The sequence below is a fragment of the Notechis scutatus genome, chromosome 3, assembly GCF_049901735.1.
Source record: "Notechis scutatus isolate UNSWTSFEM ecotype Mainland chromosome 3, rNotScu1.2, whole genome shotgun sequence".
NCBI lineage: Eukaryota > Metazoa > Chordata > Lepidosauria > Squamata > Elapidae > Notechis > Notechis scutatus.
The window spans coordinates 159,260,560-159,279,136 of NC_142011.1; the positions used below are offsets into that span (position 1 = coordinate 159,260,560).

The window sequence follows — 18,577 nt, forward strand, 5'->3', positions numbered from 1 at the left end:
TTTCTATTGAGCAGCAAGCTATTTTGGCTATATAACTGTCTTGTAGAACATTTCCATAACGATTGTACTGAAATCTAACTGATGTTTTTAATAAAAGCTATAACATACGGAAATCAGTTATCTGGCAAGAATATTAGGAGATTATTCTTGATCTCCCTTTTTATACACCATGCATGTAAATATTGATTTTTTTTATTAAAAAAGCAACTTTTATCCAAAATCAGGCAAAGCAGGCAGATTGAGTTGCTCACAGAATCATTCAGTGATCTATCTATCTGCCATCGGCTAGCTCAGTCTCTCAAATTTGCTTGCCGTGAGTCTGCACTGAATTTGCTTGCAAGCAAACCTTCAGTCCTAAGGGAGGTTCAGCTGTACTTAGCTAGAAAGCAAGAAATCCAAAGATTTCCTGCTTCCTAGCTAATCTAAGTCTCCCTGCTCAGCAGAACAGATGATGGTCAGAAAAAGGTAAAATAGCAACTTAGCAGACAAGTTTGCTGGGTAAGGAGTGCATGGGCGGGGAGGGTTCCTACGGGCCATGTGGGCTGAGCAGTCTTATGTTTCTGCGCAGCCTGGATTAATTGCTTTGGGGGGGTGCTTTGGGGTGAGATTTCTCTGCGGCCCACCAAAATTTTATCGCAGCCCACTGGTTGGCAACTGCTGGTCTAGCTCACAGTCTTACAATTCACTAGGGGGTTCCCCATGAATCTCTATAAGTAGGTCTCACACTGTTTAAGTTAGGAATGCTCATAAGGTCAGCCAGGAATCGCTGAGGCATTTTAGAACTAATGTATTTTACTGCTGGAAATGATCAGAAAATGCATGCAATATAGATCCAGCCTCTACTGCATTGCTGGAACAATGCCTTTTCCTATATGTGAAGTCCAGGACCCTTTGAAGGTTCATGTAACATGAACTTAATCTCCTATCATCAACTACGCTTTCCAACAATCTTAGAAAATTTACATGGTATCTTTGTTTTAAGAGTGCTAGGCACCTACAGATTTAAATAGATCCTTTATTTGTGGCTGAGAATAAAATAATAATAGATTTATTCCAACAATATTCTGAAATAATTGAAAATATCATATTCACTTACTACATGGATGACCTAAAACTTTCACATCATCAATAGCCAGATATCCTTGGTGATCTGAAGTGATAACTTCAAAAACTACCTGAAATATGAAAAAGCAAGTAATATCAATAAACCTAGTCATAGATACATGCTTCTGAAATGTTAGCATAAGTACAGCTGTTCATTTATTTAAACTACATATTGAGTATTTTAAAAATATAAAGACAAACATTTAAAATAATGCAGAAAAAGATAGGAATTCAAATTTACATTCATCGTCATATTCTTGTTTTAAAATAGCATCTTTTTGTTGTATTTGACTAATGCTACTTTTGGAAAGACTTAGACAAAACAAGGGGGGAAATGCTAGAAGAATTTGATGTTCGGTTCATTATATTGGTATATTATTTCCTATGTGATTTTCTAGCAGTGTTAGCATTTTCATTCCAAACTGCCCATTTTTAATTTTAATATTGCTGAAACATATAACATGGAAATCACTCAGCAGATTAGGCAAAGTAGCTCCTTTGAATAGAAAAGCTACTATAACACAGTTTCTCTGATTGACATATTAGCCATATCAGCCAGGAAAGAACTGGTTAAAAGACAGATTACATTTCTTCGTGAAAAACAAGCACTGGATGTCTGCCTTAGAGTTGTCTTACATCACTCTATCCTGTAGATGCCTGCCAAACAGGAAATAGGGAAACGGTTTAACATTGCACTGTCCCTGATCCTCCCTGCTTCAGTGAAGAGCAAAATTAGCTTTTCATTCCTGCCACTTCTCCCTTCTCGATGGAAATGGGGGAGGGCGCTTACTTGCCACTTTAAATGATTACTGTTGAAAAATGTGCTAGTACTTTATAAATAACTTGTCAGCTCCACAGAACAAAAGGAATAAATGTATTTTATTTCAGTACATGACCTCATGTTCTAAGCAATTAAAATGCCTGTAGTTCGAAGGTGAATTGTACCTAATCATAAACTCAATTTATAATAATGTATTGAAAAAGAGTAAGAATTTACTTATATCAGTTTGATTAATTAAGGCACTTATAGAGTTAAAAATAAATATAATATAAACTGTAGTCCTTAGATTATGTGTCTCGCATCTTGTATGTCCCATTATCCTATACAACCATTCTACATAACGACATTTTAGTAGGCATTTCACATTGTGCTTTGTACTTCTATCGATAAAGAAGAATTTATGAGATTAGTGTCAACTATATTCTCCAACAAAGAAGTGATTTAATACAAACAGTAAAAATGGGTTTTATGTAATTATGAAGTTGTTTGTACTGATTTATTTTTCAAGGACCATGATCCTGAACCTATTTATTCCATACGGACTTCAACAACTTCACAGTAAATTGCTTGTCAGTTAAGGACACTATTTTGTTCTATTTTTATTCTAAAAGTCTCTGTCAGTATTTTTAGCAGTGGTGACTGAATCTCACTTATTCTGTTTGAATCAAGTGTCTGTTTACTGTGTACATAAATCTAAAGGATGGCTATTTTTAAGCAATGCATAAGCTATTATAAGATGACTTTTTCTGAATTCCAAACAGAACGGACACTTTGTCTAGAGAAAGTTAAATGAAAGCATTATAATCCTGCAGTTTCAACAATTAGCCTATTTTATTTATATTAAAGTTATGTTCACAGCCCTTCTGTAACATAAAAAGAAATAAGATTATGTATTTCACTGCTTGAAGTTGGTCTTGAACCAAATTTGAACTAAAGTTTGAACTACATTTGATGTTAAGCACTCAGTATGTATCAGGAGTCTCATTTACTTTGGCCATGGCATACAGGGGAATTCAGTGGAGAAAGAAATTATATTTGGAAGAATTAGTGGTAAAAGGAAACCAGGCCGCCAAAGAACACAGTGGCTGGATACTATCAAAGCTGACACCAGACAAAGCATAGAAAAATTCAAAGAAATAGTGGAAGATTGGAAGATATGGAGAGACCTGGCCCATTGAATTGCCAAGAGTCAGACTCGACTGAATGGATAACTTCATCATCATCATGTATAAAGCAATATATAAGAGTTAAACATTGATGTGAAACCCTGGAATGTCTAGCTCCCTAAGCACTTAATTTGTAGAAGCACCAATGAGGCTCAGAAAGTGTAAATCTAATTATTATTAAGTAAAAATGAAGCTGGAATTCTCCTAAATATCTTTCCTGGAGAACAGCCATACTGAGTTCTTATTTTCAAGTAAACATGATTAAACATGCAAAGAAATTAACACAAGAAAAAAACACTATTATGGATCTGTCCATTCTTTACCCTTAAATCAAAAATGTATACATACATACATACGTACATACTTACATACGTACACAATTTTGTTTTTAGCTATAGATTTGAGATTCATAGGATTCATATTATATTTGCTTTTCAGCAGCTTATTTTCTTTCACATAAAATATAACATAATGATTTATACACAAAGAATATGGAGTTTATTTTAGAGTTATGCAAATTGCCTGCATGTAGGTGTATCACCTTAAAGACAAAAAAAGAAACTAATAGCCATCAGGATTGATAATTTAATCAGGTATAAGAAAAAAAAAAGAAAACTCATTCCGCGTGAAACTTTATGAAAAGTCTCAACTATCTCTCTTAAAGCAGAAGAAATAAAAGTTATACTAACTAAAACAAAGATGTATTTGAAAATAAGGAATAGGTGTCTTGAAGGTGTCTCATTATTAACCAGCATCTGAACATAAGAATAAACAGGTAAACAGATCATACATGAGATACATTTAAATTACACATATCAGGTTTATATTAACTTCATGTAATATCTAATTCTATCCATATCTAACTAGTTAGCTAAATAGCAGCTGTCAATTTATTCAAACCACTTTTATGCATTTTTAGTGTGCATCTAGAAAAAAATATCCTATACTTATGGAGATTTACTGGTGGATCACTTACTGATGGACAAATCATTAAGAAGAGATTAAATAACTATCTAACTAAAAAACTTAGATTTAAATGCACGATTTAACATGAAGAGCAATATTGTTTCATATATGACATGGCTAAAAGAAATAATTAATAGCTACAACATATATCTCAAAAGGAAACAATAACTATGTTTACAAGGCCATGCATACTAAGAAGCATTTCAGTAAAAACGTCTAAATATAGAGAAAAAAAATACCACAACAGCTACAGAAGTGTGACATACACTGCTTTTAAGATTCTTGGGTCTATTCAACAATTAGTGGGAGTTATCTGCCTGTATTGTCTTCAGAAAAAACAAAACAAAAACAAAATAAAAATATTTTTTAGAGAAAATAGTATTTTGGAAAATAAAGAAAGTATTTTATGGGGCTCTTGAAGAATGCCTCATCCTTTTAATGAAGGTATTTTGCTCATTTGTAAATAATTTTATACAATAATTTATGTAGCTCAAATAAAGGCATTAGTCATGATATAGACTAAACATTGAAAGGGAGGAAGAATGTTTCATAAGTGAAAGAACAACAAAGCAGTACCTGGTAAAAGTTTGGCCAAAAGGTGCTGACAGCCAATTCCACTCTATTCCAAATTCCAATAGGAGCATCCGAGACATTCCAAACTGGATTTCCAAGTTCACCATTATTAACTTTCACATAAACATTCAAAATTCCAGGACTGGAACCACTCTTGCTGGAAACAAAAAAATTGAAATCGATGCAATGTGTGTCATTTTCCTTTAGTTGTGGTAGCAAAAGGTGGGCTTTTTGGCCAATTCTTTCAGTAGTGTTCACCAACATGTAAGATCCTGCAGACAATAAATAAAAGAAAATAAGTAATAAGTTGGAGTGTAGATCTTTTCCCACTCTCAATTTCTTCTTTTTTCTGCAATGTTTGTTGTTCTACAGAAATGTGCAAAATGGTTTGGATTTGAAGCATTTTAAGAATGGACATTCTAGAATGATCAGAAGAATGTATTTCAAACTTGAAACAATTGATTCAAATTTAAAATACTGAAAATATTTTCTGTAATCTTACTATCATACAATTATAACATACTATAATTACATATTGCAGGTTGATATTGTATTAGATTCTGTAGTAATTTCAAAACAGTGGTAGAATAAAGTTTACTTTGGGAAACAAGAAAATACATTATTTTCTTAAACCACTAAACTAGAAGTAAGTTTCTTCCTAGTTTTGAGATTCCATTCATAGCTGGGAAAGTCAGATATTTCTCCTGATTTCCTATATCTTAGAAGTAATAAAACAATAAACAACAATAAAAATATTTTACTTTTAAAAATGTTAAACCCATAAGAAACAACACAATTTACTCTCATCACTTTGTGGATCAATAACATTCATATAAGACATGTTATAAGTGTCTTATACAGGTAGTCCTCAGTTAATTAGAATAAGTGGGATGTGGAGTTCCATTGTTAAGCAATATAGTGATAAAGTGTGATGTCATGTGATTGTGTCAAATTACAATGGTAGTTCTGGAAGTTCTGGTGGAAGTGAATCCCATGCAGACATTAAGGATGACATCATCTGATCGCCATATGTCAGAAACTGAGAGTGAAGGTTTCAAATGGTGACCATATGATTCAGGATCCTGCTTCTGTTATAGTTTGTGAGCAGGCTGCCAAACTAAAATCACAATCAGTGACTGTGGGGATGGTGCCACAGCTGTAACTTGAAGAACCTCTTCATTCAGTCTCTTCATTCAGTCCTATTGTATCTTTGAAAGGTTGTTGAATATGGTAATTAACCAACAATTACGTGTACTGCATGCATAGTATATTTTTCAAATACTTTACATAAGTAAATTCAGGATACTGTATATAAAGACTGAAATATCTTATGCACATTTATTTTGAACTACTACTCCAAAGCAGACTTGACTGAAAGCCAACAAAATTGATATACCTAGTACAATATTTTGATGCTATGATCTAGGAGTAAGGAAAATGGACTAATAATTGAACCTACTGAATTGGATTGAATTTGTGAAGAAGGGATCAGTATGAAAGCAAAAGTTCAAAGCTAATTTAATTGTGTATGTTCAATGAAGAAATCTCCCATCCCAAGTCCTGCTGTGCTGTCTCATCTTGGTTTATGCCAAGAACATATATTCGCAAAGCATGAAGATCTTCTAGCTGCCTAGTTAAAGGAAACAGGCAGCAGATATAGGAAGATGCCAGATGCAGATGATCACTTTAGTGACATGCCAAGGCACCAATTCATACTGTGCTGGAGAAGACAATAGTAAATCACTCTTCAATTTTTTTACCAAAAAATTGATAGAAAATATAAAATGGTTGATGTAATGTAATGTAGGATGGACCCCTTAATTTGAATGGCACTCAACATATTACTGAGGAGGACCATAGGATATTCTGGACAAAAAGATTTTGCTTCCTGAACAGTTGGGTGTACCATATAGATTTTTGGCTGCTAATCACAATAATAACCTGTAATTTAACCTACTGTGTACCATTTTATAGAAATCCGCTTTTACACAATGGTAATGTATACCCTCCAGTACATATTGGCTATGTTGCACACATTAAAAGAAACATACAAAAACATGAAACTAATCTTGAAGCATATCTAGTATGTCATTCTAAAAACATATTTGTCTCCACTTTGAAGTAGTCTATCATAATCACCAAACGTTTTTCAGGAAGCAAAACTTGAAAAAAAATGGTAGCCCAGTAATGCTGGTGGCACAGTGATTAGAATGCAGTATTGCAGACTAACTCTGTCCATAGCCAGGCGGGCTCAAGGTTCACTCAGCCTTCCATATTTCCAAGGTCAGTAAATGAGGAGCCAGATTGTCAGGGGCAATATGCTGACAATATTGGTAAAATATTGTTTAAAAGGTATAGTAAACTATCCAGAGAATGCTGTAAAGCACGTATAAGTCTAAATGCTATTGCTGTTGTCATTTTGGAATACTAATACTGTTTATGACATAGCTATATTAAAGCTTTAGGGATGTCTTGTTGCTGCTGTTATCATACAGGAAAGGCAAACCTAAAAGTGCAAAGATGGAATTACAGCAGGAACATAGAATGTACGAAGCATGAATACAGGAAAGCTCAACACAGCGGAAGTTGAAATGAAATGACTACACATTGACATCTTAAGCATCAGTGAATTGACATGGACCAGGTCCTTTTCAGTCAGAATATGATATAGTATTTATTATTCAGAACATGAAAAACAAAGATAAGATATTGTTTAAAAGATTTAGTAAGAACGATACTTGGTTTCAATGCAATCAGTGAATAATAATGTTGTGAATAATAGATTTGTGGTCATGCTCCATGCTAAAACTACGAATGCAGACAAAGAGGAATGATGAAATTAAATTTGAAATTGACAGAACATGGAAACAAAATATACTGCTTGTGATTGAAGACTGGAATGCCAAAGTTGGAACCATGAAAGATGGACTGTATGGCTTAGAAAACTGAAATGAAGCAGGAGATAACTTACAAATTTCTGCCACTACAATTATTTTTTCATAGCTAATGCTATCTTCAAACAACCAAAACTATGCCTTTATACATTGCCAGATAAGAATGTGTAAAAATCAAATTGCCTCTATTATTGCTTAAAGGAATTGCGGGAGTATAATTATACCATTAAGGACTTGCCCAGGTGCTCACTATGGAACAGATCATGTGAAAGGTCAAATGTCTCATGTGAAAGGTCCAACTTAAGCTGAACAACAACAACAAAAAATAAGAAGAAATTCAATCTGTTTCCATGATATGAATCTAAACCTATACTCACCATTTTCAAAGAGAAGGTCAGGAATTGCTTTAAAGTCCTGAACTTCATTGACAGAGAACCAGATAAATTATGGAATGAAGACAAGAATTTAACAAGTTCCTTGGAAAACAACTTCAGAGAGCTGTTTTCTAAAAGATACCAATGGACAGATAGTAACCAAATCAAAGGAGATCAAATAAAGATAGAAGGAATATACAGTAGAGATCTCAACATCAAAAATATTTTAGAAAATATTCCTTACTTACAAGGGCTTCTAGAACTAGAAAATGAAGTTAGATCAGTAGTTCGAAGGTTGGAAGGTTGAACCTTCCAGGTTGGAAGGTTACACAAATTGGAAGGAATGCTCTCTGAAATATGGTAAGCAGCAGAAAATGGGCGTTGGTTCTTACCTGATACGCCTCTTCTCGTGGAACTGCGTAGAGCATCCAGAGAGTGGGAGGTGCTCCAGTCTTCATTTCTCACAGGCTAAGTTATAATTAGGGAACGCTCCTCCTTCCTCCACGTGACCCCTCCTTGCGTTTCCCAGTTTCGCGAAGACGAGAGGACAAAAACACCCTCTAATCTTAACTATAGTACAAACTCAACTATATACAACAACGTCATTGGCTGAAACAGGATTCCCCACCAGACGGACCAAAAAAGAGTGGGGCTGGATGCTCTACACAGTTCCACGAGAAGAGGCGTATCAGGTAAGAACCAACGCCCATTCTCCGTAGAACTGCTGCGAGCATCCAGAGTGGGACATACCAAAGCATGTGTGTCCTACGGGCGGGACTCCGTCTGGATCGGAATCTCCTGGGTATCTCTCGCCACCTGTTGCAGGACTCGCCTGCCAAAGGATGCTTCAGCTGAAGCGTAGGTATCAATTTTATAGTGGCGTATGAAGGGTGACGGGGAAGCCCAGGTGGCAGCCCAGCAAATGTCAAGAATGGAAGCCTGAGTGGCCCAGGCAACTGATGTAGCAGCACTCCTGGTAGAGTGAGCGGTTATTCCACTAGGGACCGGAAGAGCCTGAACCAAATAGGCCTTGGATATGGTGGCTCTAATCCAACGGCCCACTGTGGACGGGGATACCTTACAACCTAACGTCTTTGGCTGAAAGGACAGAAACAGAGACTCCGATTTCCTGATGGACCGTGTGCGATAGATGTAAATACGCAACGCCCTATGAACATCGAGGGTGTGCCACTGTCTTTCCCTTTCATGCAAAGGCTTTGGACAGAAATTAGGGAGGACCAACTCCTGTGCCCTGTGGAATGCTGAATTGATTTTTGGTAGAAAGGAAGGGTCTGGTCTCAAAACCACCCGATCAGGATGAAAAATACACAGATCTTTTCTCACGGATAGAGCTGCAATTTCAGATATCCTTCTAGCTGAGGTTATTGCCACCAGAAAAACTACTTTAAAGGTAAGAAATTGAAGTGTTGCCTCTCTGAGAGGCTCAAATGGAGGCTTAGTCAAGGCCAAGAGAACCTTGTTAAGGTCCCATGTCGGGTATCTGTGCACCACTGGAGGACGCAAGTTGGAAGCCCCTTTAAGAAAGGCCTTAATCCGAGGGTGGTGGGAAAGAGGACCGAATGAGCCGCCAGCCACCACCGTTGAGAGAGCTGCGACCTGCCTCCTCAAGGTATTGGGTGATAAGCCCCCATCTAGGCCGTCTTGCAGAAAGGCCAGGATCTGGGCAATGGAAGGAGAACGTGGATCGACGAATGATTTGTGACACCACTTACAAAAACTGTTCCAGGTTGCATCATAGATACGAGTAGTAGAAGGTCTCCTGGCAGCCAAAATGGTATTAATGACCTGGGCCGACAAGCCCTCCTCAATTAGTCTTTCCCGCTCAACCTCCAAACGGCTAACTGAAGCCATTGCGGCTCTGGATGAAGGAGTGGGCCTTGTGACAGAGAGATCTGCTCTGGTGGAATCCTCCACGGCGGGGCTATCGACAGATTGCGCAGGTCCGCAAACCACGGTCTCCTGGGCCAATACGGAGCCACCAATAGGACCTCTGCTCTCTCGAATATTAGTTTCCGAATCACCCTGGGAATCAATGGAAATGGAGGGAAGGCGTACAGCAGCCCGGGAGGCCACGGGCAACGCAGGGCATCGTGGTCCTCCGCACCGTTGGAGGGATAACGGGAAAAGAACCGTGGTGTTTGCGCGTTGAGTGGCGAAGCAAAGAGGTCTACCAAAGGCTGGCCGAACCTGGCTGCTGCCTCCCTGAACAGGCGTGGGTGTAGACGCCACTCTGCTTGGTCCAGCGTGGCCCTGCTGAGCCAGTCTGCTTGGACGTTGGAGATTCCGGAGATGTGCTCTGCTCTGATGGACAGCAGGTGTGCTTCTGCCCACCGACACAGTCGCTCGGCCTCCCTCATGAGGAGAATGGAGTGGGTACCCCCTTGACGATTGATGTGGGCTTTGGTCGTAGTGTTGTCCGTAAGGACCAGGACATGGCGCCCTCACCTGAGGAATGAAAGCTCGGAGGGCCAAGTACACTGCGCGAAGCTCTAACCAGTTGATGTTTCGGTTTTGCTCCGCAGGAGACCCAACTCCCTGGGCCGATAGCGATTGCAGGTGAGCCCCCCATCCGGAAAGACTTGCGTCCGTCATGAGAGTGATCCTTTGAGGCTCCTTGAACAGATGTCCTGAGTTGACAGATGGACGAGTCCACCAAAGGAGAGAGGCGAGGACCCTTGGAGGTACTTTCACCACCAGGCCTGATGTGCTCCTTCCTGAACGCTGGTATGGTAGGAGGAACCACTGCAAGGATCTGGAATGCAAGCGAGCCCAAGGGATAATAGAGATGCAAGAAACCAGCTTTCCCAGCAGCTTGGATAGACTGAGCAAAGATGCCTTCCCCGTTTGCCGGATAGCCCTGATAGCTGCGTGGATACTAATGAGCCTCTCCTGAGAGAGAAAAACTCTCCCTTCCACAGAATCAATCACAGCCCCCAGGTGGGCTATACGCGTGGAAGGACTAAGCTGACTTTTCTCCCAATTGACTAAAAAACCGTGGGCCTGGAGAACCGAGAGGGTAGTGTTAGTATCACTCTCGGCCTGATGTCGGGAAGGGGATGCGACAAGGATATCGTCAAGATAGCAATGGATACATATGAGGACCTGTCTAAGGTGCGCTGCTATAGCCGCCAACACCTTAGTGAAGGATCTCGGGACCGAGACGAGACCAAAGGGGAGGGCCACATACTGAAAATGCTGATTGTTATAGCAAAATCTCAGATATTTAGAATACGAGGAATGGATGGGAATATGGAGATAAGCCTTGGAGAGGTCGACAGACGTAAGCCAATCTCCTTCTCTGATGCTTTGCAAAATAGACTGTAAAGTCTGCATTTTGAACTTATGGTGAATAACAAAGCGATTGAGTCTCTTAAGGTCTAAAATGGGTCTCCAACTGCCGGAATGCTTAGGCACCAAGAATAGAAGGGAATAGAAACCCCTTCCTCGTTGTGAAGTTGGTACAGGTTGGATGGCCTTAATATCAGACAGATGTTTGATTGCGGAGACCATGAGGCCCCGCTTAGTAGGATCCCTGGAAATGGGTGAAATCCTGAAATGTTCAGGCGGGGAAGTACGAAACTGTAGACCAGGCCAAAACGCACGGAGCTTCTGACCCAAGCATCTGAAGTGGATTCCTCCCATTGGTCGGCAAAATGCCTGAGGCGGCCGCCTATGGGATAAAGACCTGTAATCCTATCTAGGTCGGCGGGACACCCTGCCCCCAGCCCCCCTAAAGGGCCTTCTGTAGCTGCCCCCTCTTCTGCTTCTGTCTCCCGAATCACTCCGGTCCTGGTAGGATGACCGGAATGACGGGGAACCCTGAAACCTAGGGGTGAATGATGGCTGGAAGGAGCCCCTCCGAAAGGGCTGGGATCCCCTAGATTCCTGTCTATGAAAAAGCGAGGGCAAGAACTTTTTCTTGTTCCGAGTTTCCAGCAGTAAAGGTTCAAGCGCGGGCCCGAACAGTTTTCCCTTTGAGACAGGGGCTGAAGCCAACTTGGACTTATTTTTTATGTCAGCTTGCCAGTGCCGAAGCCAAAGTAATCTCCTGGCAGTTACATGGGAAGAGATGGCTCGGGATGAAAACTTAACAGAGTGAAAGGTGGCGTCGGCTGCAAATTCTGCCGCCGCCGTGATTTTTGCAATATCCTGATGGGCCCTGGTGTTATCTGGGGGGATATGCTGCTTCAGCTGTCTAAGCCACCTAATGGAAGACCGGGTGAAGAAGGAGGCGGCAGTGGCTGACCGAATGGCCCAAGCATCAGATTGGTGCGCTCATCGGAGCGCCATCTCTGCTTGCTTGTCCTCCGGCTTCAACGCTTCCAGTGCATAGGTAGGGTTGGAGGAAGAGGCTAGTCTTACAATTGGGTCATCCACCTCCGGGGTATCCAACATAGCGGAGAAATCCGGGTCAAGATTAAATAACCTCTTGTCCTGACTAGAGGGGGCGGGGGAAGGGCCCACCGAAGCCAACTGTCTGGCAACCAAATCTGAAAAGATCGGGGGGGTCTCCGGCTGCCTGAACATTAGGTCATCTGGATCCTCTGGGTTCGATGGAGGAGGGTCGGAGGGAGACTGGGAAGTCAGACCTGAAGCGTTTTTTGCTTTGAAAAGTAAAGACTTAAATAAATGAGGTTTGAAAAGACCAACAGTAGGAGATTGTTCAGGAAGAATGCCCTCATCTTCTGACATCTCCCCTTCCATAGGCTCTGTCTCAAAAAAAGGCTCGGAATACTGTAAGGACCCTCTATCAGAGCCTTCGTCCTCCTCGAAGGGCTCAAAGCCCGCTGCCTCCTCCTCGCGGGTGTCCTCCCCCTCTGGGAATGGGGCATCCATATGGGAAGGTACCTGACCATGCTGAGACGCTGGTCCGGAGAGAGACCTTCCGGATAAGGAGCCAACCTCGGGAGTCCTTTCACGGTTGTCCGGTCTGGACAGCTGTTGCATTCCTTCGGCTATCCCTTGACGGATGGCAGACTGCATCCATTCCTTAACACTATCCGGGATGATGACTGCAACAGGATCTTCAGGGCGAAGGCCTGCAGCGGTTGGCATGAAGGTTGCCTCGGGCGCACGGGTGGGCTGGCGGCCCTGGGTGTTACCGCACCTGGAGGGGGAAGATTGACTTGGCAGAGGGGGGCGGAGGTAGAAGGTAAGGCAGGTGTAACAGAGTGTGATTCTTTAGCCCGTTTGCTAAACTCTTTCTCTAGGGCCTTATGGCGTCTTAATGCGTCTCTTTGAGCGGTACTGGAAGAGTCCTTGTCCCTTTTGCGAAGGTAGTGCGTTTTAGATTTGGCCTTCAAAGAAGAGCCAGTAGGATTAGCCTCTGCCATGCTAACAAACAAATAATTGTCAATAAGAAAGGCGGTTGGCCCAGGCGTTCGGCCTACAATGCAAGCCGGTTTTCCCAAGGTTGGGTCACGTCCCCCTTTTGGAATAAAAAAATTTTTATTCTCTTAATTCTAATTCTTAACTTATGTAACTATTTATTAATTACTAGAATTATTCTTATTAACCAAATTCAAATATATATATATATATATGTTTTCTTAAGTTTTCATGGGTACTTACATGTATGGTGTTCGGCTTGGTTCGGGTATTTTCCCACGTCATTGTAGTTCTTTTAAAGTTGTAGCAACGTTTCAGCAGAATCTCATCTGCCATCATCATATATATATATTTTATAAAGGAAGAAAAATCCATCTAAAGCTATTAACTATATAAACAAAAATTATTTACTATGTCTTAAGTTGTGGGCTAGGCCCAAAGGAAAATGAGGCCAATTAAATTTTAGCAGCAAAAAAAGGCCTTCTACCTCAAACCCAAATAAATCAAATGAACGCTGAGGCCAAACTATGAATATATATATATATATATATATATAAAGAGTGAACAAATAGTCAACAAATAGTGAACAAATAGGCCTCCTAGGCAGCCCCCCAACAACAATGGGGAGTATGTGCCAGCGCCTCTGAAAGAGCTGCGGGCAAGGAAAGAAGCCAACAATAAAATTAAGAAAAGCAACAGGGCACGGAGCCACAGTACTCTCTAAAAGTAAAAAAAAATGGTCCACGCGGCCTGACGGTCCCGCTAAGGGCCTGCAAAGACCACGCAGCTCAACGAAAAGAAAAATAAAATTCGTTTTATTCTTTTTTTGAATGAATTAAAAATGGCGCCGGCCACGAGGCGCGCTCAAAATGGCCGCCCGGCACTGAGCGCACATTTCAGAGGCGCACCAGCCCTAATCAGAAACCAAGAAATCCAAAATCACAAATAAAGGGCTGGGAGAGGAAGCGTTGCTTCCTCTAAGGCGTTCTGGGGGGAAGACGCAATCAGCGCGCTAAAAATAGCGCAGGCTATTCAAGCGGCTGAGCCCAGCACGCTTGAAACGGCAGAGGAAACGGGAAGGAGGGGTGGGGGGGGCGAAAGGCTCCGTTCCCTTATCTCCCTCCTGAGAGCGAAAAAGCTCTTGAACTAAATTTAGAGCAAATACCAAGGCACAGGGACAAGGAGAAAATAGTATTAATCAAACCTGACACAACGAAAACGAAAGAAACCTGAAACGGCCAAGGAACAGTAAATTAGCAGCCTGTATTTCTCGAAGGCTAAGCGAAAACTGGGAAACGCAAGGAGGGGTCACATGGAGGAAGGAGGAGCGTTCCCTAATTATAACTTAGCCTGTGAGAAATGAAGACTGGAGCACCTCCCACTCTGGATGCTCGCAGCAGTTCTATGGAGAAAGTAGTAGTAAAAGCTCTAACTATGCTACGCCAGCTAATCTGAGGATGAACATAGTAACCAACTGATTGGAAGAGGTCAATCTCCACTTTATTTTTCTTTATACTGGTAGTGTTTTCCCACAAATGCAGAGCCTGCTTTTTTTTTTGTTTTTTTGGATAAATCAAGTCTTGATCTATTGTTGCAACCGGAATTGTTGCTCAAGCCTGACATCATGGGCTGAGAGAGAATGACTGGCCCTAAATCACTCCATCAGCTTTCATGCTAGAGGTGGGACTAGAACTGACATACTCTTGGTTGCTAGCCTGGTGCCTTCACTTTACCATGCACCAAATAGTTTCCATCCCAGTTGTAGTTTTAAAATCCTTAGTTTTCAGATGTTAACAGAAGTGTCAAGAAGGAGAGAAACATATAAAAGGTTAAACTCATGGATTATCATATTGCAGAACAAATCTAAAATCCTAAAGTTAGGAGTAACATGCAGCAGCTTGTCCCACAACAGCCAGAAAGAAACAGCTCCCCACTTGGTCTGTACTCAGCATTTGTCAGATCACTTGGTAAAAAAGAGTAAGAAATGGCTTCACAGAATGGCAAAAAACACTTTTATTGAGATTGACTATAACAACAGAGTGTCACATGTGTGACAGTGATGTTGTTGACTTAACAAATGTTTTGTTGCCCTAGTAACAGATCTTGCATATCTTTACCAAGGTCATTTTCCTTACTCTCTATAGCATTTTTATAATCACCTCTGTATATTTCTTAGCTACAAAAATTATGCCTCTTGATCTGGCTGATCATTATGTTTCCAATGTCACTTTCAATTTATGGCATCCTACTTCTTTTGGTTTTTCATTTGCTCGTGCTTGCATCCTGGGTTCTTCAACATGAAACTAACACCATATCGCTGGAACTTTATTAATTTCTTTCATCCTATGCTTTTTAATTAGTTTCCTCATATCCGAACTTTATTATTAAGTAATTAGCTTGTAATTCCAACTATTCTGTTCTTCCTTACTGGATTGCCTAACTCATCTTGAGCTTTTTAATTGGAAAGAAAATATGAAACAAGTACAAATTATTTTATACTATATAAAGTATGCCAACAAAGAATGTATTAAATGTTGAAAGAAAATAAAGGAACTACCAATATTATCATTTTTGATACCATCCTTTGTTGTTAGAACAATCCAAAATCTAGAAGACTGTACTGAGTGACTAAAAAGACAAATGATTTTCTACTACTTGAGACTGAGGCTTGGCTAGTTGGATGCCACATTGTGTGTGGATATTTGTATCGAATTTTGTTAAGCTTTTGTACATGGAAACACCTTTTTGTTGTTGTTTTGTTGTTGTTGTTATTAAAGGTTATATCCCTCAGTGGTAATCTTTTAGAAGAACATACCAGCAGTAATTAAGCAATCAAGGGGGGATTCTGAATCATTATTATATTGGCAATCCATTTCTTTTCTGCTTCTGACTCCCATTTTATCTGTCTGTTTTTCTGAAGCAGCTGCTTCCTGAAAGAAGTTATGAAAGAAGCTTTACAAATTTGACCAAAGACTGTATGCAAGTGTACAAAATTACTGAGTGAGATCAATTTAGCAGTTATAATGATTTAGTATGACAATGATCCATAGCCTTCATAAATTAGAAATTGAAAAGCAAAGCTTAGAAAAGTATCCAGGAAATATTACAATTTTATTACTGTTAGGGATATGGATAATTTTCATACTAAACATCTGTAATAGCAAGCTACAAAACAGACCAGACTTAATCTTAATACGCAAAATAATAAAACTGTACCAAATGATCATTTGAAATAAATATTTTATGGGTTGTACCTTTCTTCATTAATAGAGTAAAACTTTTGCAATATTTGATCACCATTATAAGTTGTCACTGCAAAACTATATTTAAATCAAGATGGACTGCTGTAGAGTTCATTATGTTCTATCCTACCATTCTATGAAAATGTGAATATAATTCAATTACATCACTTACAAAATACCTTCAGTTCTGGAGGTATCTAAGAAAACCAGAAACTGTGAAATCCATAGCGGTAGATTACTGAAGCATATTCAGTGTGGAATAATTAGTTGGCTGCTTATAATTTCTTCTTGGAATCTTTGGTGCTTTCTGAGCTTCACTGCTTCTTGGGGGACATTTCATTATTAAACTAGGTAACATCTTCAGTATATGTGTGGAGTTTGCTCTCTGCTTGTATACAGTAAATTGCCCTGTCAGTTTCGGTGAGGATGTTCTCCTTGTTACTTCCTTGACTAGACCATCATTTGCTGTTTGATTGTTTTTCTGGAATTAATTCCTGCTTATGTGGGTGTTGGCTGCTGGAAGGGATGTCTTCTGATCTTTCTAAAAAGCTTAGATTTTGTTGACTCTTTTGAATGGTAAATACGTTTTGTTTCTATGTGACTATTGATGACAGACTTGTCCAAACGTCCAGGAATTCACGAGAATTTTGGGATTTGGCTTGGACCAGGATGCTCAAAGTTTCTCAGTTGAATTATATTTAATCTATCCATATGTTATGAGTAAGAAGTTTTCATCATGTCTTCTGACTGCTAGTTGATGTTTATGGATTGTCTCTTCTAGTCTTCTGCCTCTCTGTCCTACACAATGGCTGTTACAGTTCTTACACTGTTACACTGTAACTCCTGATTTTTCTTCTTGCATTACTGGATCTTTTGGTTTACTTAAATTGTTTAATCAGTACAAGCTCTGAAAAGAGTAAGATTACCACACATCAAAAAATATCTCTGAAATAACCAATGGATTATTATAACCACATGGCATCACTGCAATGATGTAATTGTAACAAACCAACTAAAGCCCTCCACAACATCTTAAGTAAAATAAAACCATGCACTGCAGTGGAAAGTTTTATAAGGCGACTCTGCTGTTAGCTTCATTAAGTCTCAGAGAAAGAATGATACATTTAAAAAATGCATTTTTGCAAAAAGATAAAAAAAATCGTATTGACTAATCAGCTTTATTAAAACTAAATAAAATACTGTTTTGAAATGCTGGTTGGATGTGTGTCTTTACACTTGCAAATGTAAATAACTGTAGTACAGCTGGGCAAAAGCTGTTGTATTGTAAACAAAATTTTACATGAAGCAAGAGTTTTAATCTTGTCCTAAACAATATAAAATAAAATACAGCTTTTTATAAAGGGTGTTTAATTAAAACAATTTATGCTCTTTCCAGGATGTGTTAGCTTCATATATTTCAAAATGCTAAAAAATACAAAGTTAAAACAAAAATTGTGAAAATAATCACTTAACTAATCCCAAATAGAAGAATGCTGTCAGCCCTGCAGGGTAGACCAGAACTGAATACCAAAGACATGAATTACTAAAATTACTTTCATCATAGAGTAATACTAACATAATCTTGAAATGTGCCTCCTGTCTCTGCTTTTTCCTGAAAAGAACTAGGGAGAGTATATCTGAGTTGCTTTCTCAAATTACATTTCTGCTTTGGACTTAGATTTCTTTTAACCTTGGCTATGGCACTTCTTCCACTTCCTCAAGGTTATTCGCACAACCCATTATACATGCCAACTTGTTTTCACTGTATTATTTTGCATAAGTCTGATTACTGCCTGCCATACTGCAATTATTTTCTAACAAATTTGCACAAAAATCCTAAAATTTCTGAGAATTGTTTATTTTGTAAACAAAAACATGGAGCTGTAAAATATCATATGTAACATCCATTATGCCTTTATATAATGCATAAATGACTCATATTCTTTGTTAGATATTCTACATTAACATTTTACAAGGGTACTGTACTTTTAAAGTGTTTGTAAATCCTAAAATTCAACCAATGAGTTTTCCAGTTTTAATTGTTGCTCTTCTTCAATTATATAGGTAGTCGTCACAATTCTTCCCAAAATTTTTGCTGCTAATCAGTTGTTAAGAAGGTTTTGCCCTA

General features: G+C 39.3%; 1 protein-coding gene across 21 annotated transcripts in view; it reads right to left on the reverse strand.

The window, feature by feature from the left end:
* Window positions 1-18,577, reverse strand: part of PTPRM (protein tyrosine phosphatase receptor type M) — a 483,430-nt gene that overhangs the window by 290,078 nt on the left and 174,775 nt on the right. For all 21 annotated transcript variants that reach the window (XM_087961551.1, XM_026671911.2, XM_087961547.1 and 18 more), the window contains exons 3-4: window positions 4,594-4,862; window positions 1,097-1,175 (exon numbers count right to left, since the gene is read on the reverse strand). In XM_087961551.1, the coding sequence (XP_087817677.1) occupies window positions 1,097-1,175; window positions 4,594-4,862 (348 nt within the window). The remainder of the gene's footprint in view (window positions 1-1,096; window positions 1,176-4,593; window positions 4,863-18,577) is intronic.